A 4,771-nucleotide genomic window follows, 5' to 3' on the forward strand; every position below is an offset into this window, starting at 1 on the left:
TTTACAAGCTCATGGGATTAGGTATGCAACAATGGATAGTAATGAGTATGCTCTTCTATTTAATCATGCTCGCACAATGGGGTGTGTGGCATACGGGTAAGGATAGTAATGGGCTATTTTTCTATCAATAGGGACAAATAACGATGAAAAAATCGTATTCATTAATTAACCAAGCAAGAGACATCGTGTAAAACATTATTTTATTAAGCTCGAACTTTAATCTAAACGTTATTCTATTAATCTCAACAAGCTTGTTTCCATCAAATTACAGTTTTTTTTCGGTTTCCGTCATCTCTTCCTCACCGCTTCGACGCTGTGTTTTAGAGGCTGAGATCGTCGCTTGTGGCACGTGCAATATCTCATTCTACGACATTTCAGAATAGGCAAGATGGTTAAGGCTCCTCTTAGGAAGTGCAAAATATATCATGTGGTCATTGTTGAAGGCACAAAAGAATACCGATATAGTAGAGAGCAATCCATTGAAAACACAAAAGCTTAGACAGCTCAAAGCACAATATTAGGTGAAAAATGTGAGAAAGATAGAGTTAGAAAATGTGGGAGAGATAGAGTTGGAAAGATTTTCAAATTAAACAAGATTTGATAAATTTTTAAAAATTTGATAAATCTGAAAGAAATTACAATAATAACAATGAGTGGCAGTATTCAAGATGCATTAACTAGTTACAACAGGGCACTCCCAAGACTAGTAAGCATGTTGGGAATACCCAAGTCGGCACTTGCAAGCTTGGAAGACCAAGTGGTGGATTGCCATGAAAACGCGGGTGTGCAAGGGGAGATCAAGGCATGCCTCTCCTCCGTCGAGGCGCTCGCGGTCATTGCCGTCTCCGTCATGGCAACCAGCTCTCAATCTCAACGCATCAAGGTCCTCGATGCCTTCCAGCTTCCTGCATCCACTGCCGTTAACGTTCCCGCGGGCACCACCCACACCATTCTTAACGTTGAAACCATCAAGCAAGACCCCGACGAGAAGTACGTCACTTGCCACAATATGCTCTTCCCCTTCCGTCTCTTCTACTGCCACTACATCGACCAAAGCAGACTCTTCCTCGCTACCATCCAAGCGCAAGACGGAAGCCTTTAGGGAAAAAAACAAACAAAACAAAATTTGAGTGCGTTATCATGCAGGCATACGATCAAGGAGCCGCACAATGATCTCAGTGGTGGCTGTGGCGCCGTCTTCCCCACCGAAGAGGAGCATGTAACTCCTGAGTAGCTCCCGGAGGCCGGCATTCTTTAGCACTTGGCAGGCCATGGGATTTCGCAACAGGCACAGATAGCAGCCCAAGAGGTGCTTGGATAGCTTGATACTGGCGGAGCTTGGCTTTTCTGAGGCTTGCACAATGAAAAAGAGGGTCATGCAGCGCTTGGATAGCTTGATACTGGCGGAGCTTGGCTTTTCGTTGAGAGGCGTCGATGGGGGATGGTCCTGCCAGTCCAGCCACCCGGCAGAGCCGGGGGATGGTCTGCGCTAGCGCAGACCATCCCCTGGCTCTGCCGGGTGGCTGGACTGGCTGTTAGTCTTCCGGTCACCTCCGCCTCTGCCTCGATCTCCGCTTCCGCTTTCGCTTCCGTCTCCATGGCTCACAAGATCAGCAAGTCGACCCGCCGCCCCCGACCCGCCGCCCCGGCTCCCTCTCCAAGGCGCCCGTCTATTACGACGTCAATGTCGTCCGCCCCAAAGAATACTGGGACTACTAATCCAGCAATGTCCAGTGGGGGGAACAAGATGACCATGAAGTTGTCCGTAAAGTTGGACGTGGAAAATACAGTGAAGTCTTTGAAGGTGTCAATGTGGTCAACAATGAGCGTTGTATCATCAAAATACTGAAGCCGGTCAAGAAAAAAAAGATAAAGGGAGAAATCAAAATTCTTCAAAACCTTTGTGGAGGTCCAAATGTGCCGGGTGCCTGGACTGGCCGGAGCAACGATCTCCCCCTTGCCCCCCATTGCTCCGGCCAGTCCAGGCACCCGGCAGAGCCAGGGGATGGTCTGCGCTAGCGCAGACCATCCCTCGGCTCTGCCGGATGCCTGGGACTGGCCGGGGCAACAGGCACCAGACAGAGCCGGGGGATGGTCTGCGCTAGCGCAGACCATCCCCCGGCTCTGTCGGGTGCCTGGACACTGGCCGGAGAGGGGTGGCTATGGCTATGCCTGGCTGTCTGTTCTAATGGCTGGTTGCCTCCTATTACGCCAGCAACGCCTCTGCACAACCTTCCTGTTTCATCAGCTGTCCTCTCAGACTGCCTTCCTCCACCACCCAACGTCTTCAATCGCGCCGACCTTAGATTGAGGAATGTAAATTAGGTTTGTCCTTGTTTCTATAGGTACCCATGACCTAGTTTGAGGAATTGTTTTACCATGGTTAGGACTAAACAAATAGCAAGCAATACTAGTGATGGAATCAAGATAGCATCTGTGGCAGCTTCAAAATAGAAAAAGGTTCTAAGGAACGCTCCAAGGAAGAGCTAGCTTGAACACTTGTACAAAAGAAGATTAAGGAGAGTATCTCAGAATGTGAAAGTACTAAGAGAGATAAGAAAAGCACAAAAGGCCACAAACTTGTGTATCTTCAAGACTCCCTTCAAGAGGGTAGTTAGAGCTTTAAGTGAGTCATGTAGTCTCAGGCTTAGATGGTACAACATAGGTTCTGATTTCTTATTAAAAAGTGTTGAAGTTTTATTATTATTATTATTATTATTATTATAAAGAGTGCTTTATTGATGCCATGATGATAGCTGCCAATGCACATAGGGGAATTCTTATATACAATGACCCTAGTATCCTTCAAAAAATCCCTAGAGAGAGACTACCTTAAGACTTGAAGAATTGATATCCTAGCCATTGACCTTTTCCAAAGCCATGCAAACCTTCTCTTTGTGCAAATTGAAAAAGTGCATTCTAGCACTTTTTCCCCCTCCCCTCTTACTCCTTTTTAAAAGCTCTTATTCCTATATGTGTGTGTGTGTGTGTGTGTGTGTGTGTGTGTGTGTGTGTGTGTGTGTGTGTGTGTGCATGCGCGCACGCGCTCAAATTCTTATTGTCTTATTATTGCCATAAAGTTACTAATGCTTATTTTTCTCTAATTAAGCCAATGTTAAAATCACTTAAAATATGAGATATGGGGTACATCTTGAAAAATGAAGATAAAGATCATAAATTTGATAACTTTTCAATATTTTCAACATACAAGATGAGATCTAAACCAAGCCAAAATTTTAATATATGTTCTATCTATTGTTATATATTAATAAGAAGATTTTGGGAGTAACACCAAATTTATATTAAAGAAAGTTCTCGAGTTATGCTAGAATTTGTGCTCATTTAGAAATACAAGGACTACGAGTGTTAGTTCAGACTCATAAGGTACAAAAATAAATACACCTATAGTAAGCAATTTTTGACGATTCTTTCTAATATTTTGAAATCTAATGTTGCTATTCTTTCTCTTTTTGGGTAGTATAGCACTTATTCTCTTTGAATTTTTCTCATTTTTTGGTGATGTGATAATTTTTCTTTGTAAAATAATGTTAGTGCTATCTAAATATAGCATTCAAAGGGTGTTATATGCAAGCATACAACCAAGTAAGTGATATTTTTAATAAAATTTCATATAACTGGGTGACCACTATCCTTATTTTTGATAAATAAATCACATCAATATCAAATTTATGTCCATTTTTTATGTTGTTAGATTTTTTTAAATGTTAAACATAGTATCTTAAAAAATTCATCTCATAGTATCAAATTTATGTCCATTTTTTATGTTGTTAGATTTTTTTAAATGTTAAACATAGTATCTTAAAAAATTCATCTCATTGAAATAATTTTTAGTTTTTAGCATAGTATATGGAAATTCAAAATGCAATTTTTGAGATGCCAAAACCTATGGTATCAAATTTTTTTGGCCACCTTGCACTTAGATTAAATGCCTTTGAGGTCTTTCATATTTTTTTAAGATTAAGCTCTAAAATGGGGTTAACTACTCAGAGAGAAAATGGGCTTGGTGTTCTGAAATCCTTTGGAGCTGTAAAGCACCAAGCTACATGAAAGTTTTTATCTGGAAGGTGCTTTGGGGGGGAATCCCAACTGGGGTCAAAGTGAAAGCTAGAGGGTTAGGTTCAGACATCTGTACAGGTTGTAGAATAGCAATAGAGGATTCACTCCATCTGTTCTGGAATTGTCGTGCAACGAGGGGTCTAGCTGGCAAAATATGTAAGTGGATAAAGAGAACATGGAGGCTTCCCCTTAAAGTAATGGACCTGATCCTAGGGAGCATCTATTCTCCAAATACTACTATGGCAACAATTGTACAGTTGGTCAAATTTTGTTACCGGTGGTGGCCCAATTCAACGACATCGTACAGAACAGTACTACACATGCAATTTCTATGCTTGGCTCGAATGGGCAAGCCACACATTGAAACCATACTACGACGTGCAAGTGTGATAAGAGTGGCTCTTCAAAGGTGGAAGCTGCTCAGCTGAAGGTATACCTCAGGCCAACTCTTCCTGCTTGTCAAAGACTTATGCTCCAATACATGAAATAGAGGATAGGCTAGATTTCCCAAGAAGGTACTCGACGGTTGTATCTCTAGATAAGGTTTTGTTGTTCCATTTCTCCCGCAGCCGATTTTTGTGTATACTTGAACCCCAAGTTTTGCAAGCAAGGAGTTCCTTTTTGGAAGATTAGCCCCCTTAAGGCACAAGTGGTGCTTAAGTCCCAATGTATATTCTTTGAGGAATCAATTTAA

General features: G+C 42.2%; 1 protein-coding gene across 1 annotated transcript; it reads left to right on the forward strand.

The window, feature by feature from the left end:
• The first annotated feature begins 649 nt into the window (after positions 1-649).
• LOC147625051 (BURP domain-containing protein 10-like) lies at positions 650-1,102 on the forward strand. The gene has a single exon (XM_086817931.1). It carries the CDS (start codon positions 650-652, stop codon positions 1,100-1,102), a length of 453 nt encoding a protein of 150 aa, XP_086674057.1.
• Positions 1,103-4,771: the final 3,669 nt, after the last annotated feature.

This window comes from Cibotium barometz, chromosome 24 (genome assembly GCF_041138505.1).
Source record: "Cibotium barometz isolate CiBa-2024 chromosome 24, ASM4113850v1, whole genome shotgun sequence".
NCBI classification, from domain to species: Eukaryota; Viridiplantae; Streptophyta; class Polypodiopsida; order Cyatheales; family Cibotiaceae; genus Cibotium; species Cibotium barometz.

What these genes read in the sequence shown, in the direction of transcription:
- LOC147625051 (XM_086817931.1), top strand. Translation starts at nt 650, where the DNA reads ATGAGTGGCAGTATTCAAGATGCATTAACTAGTTACAACAGGGCACTC.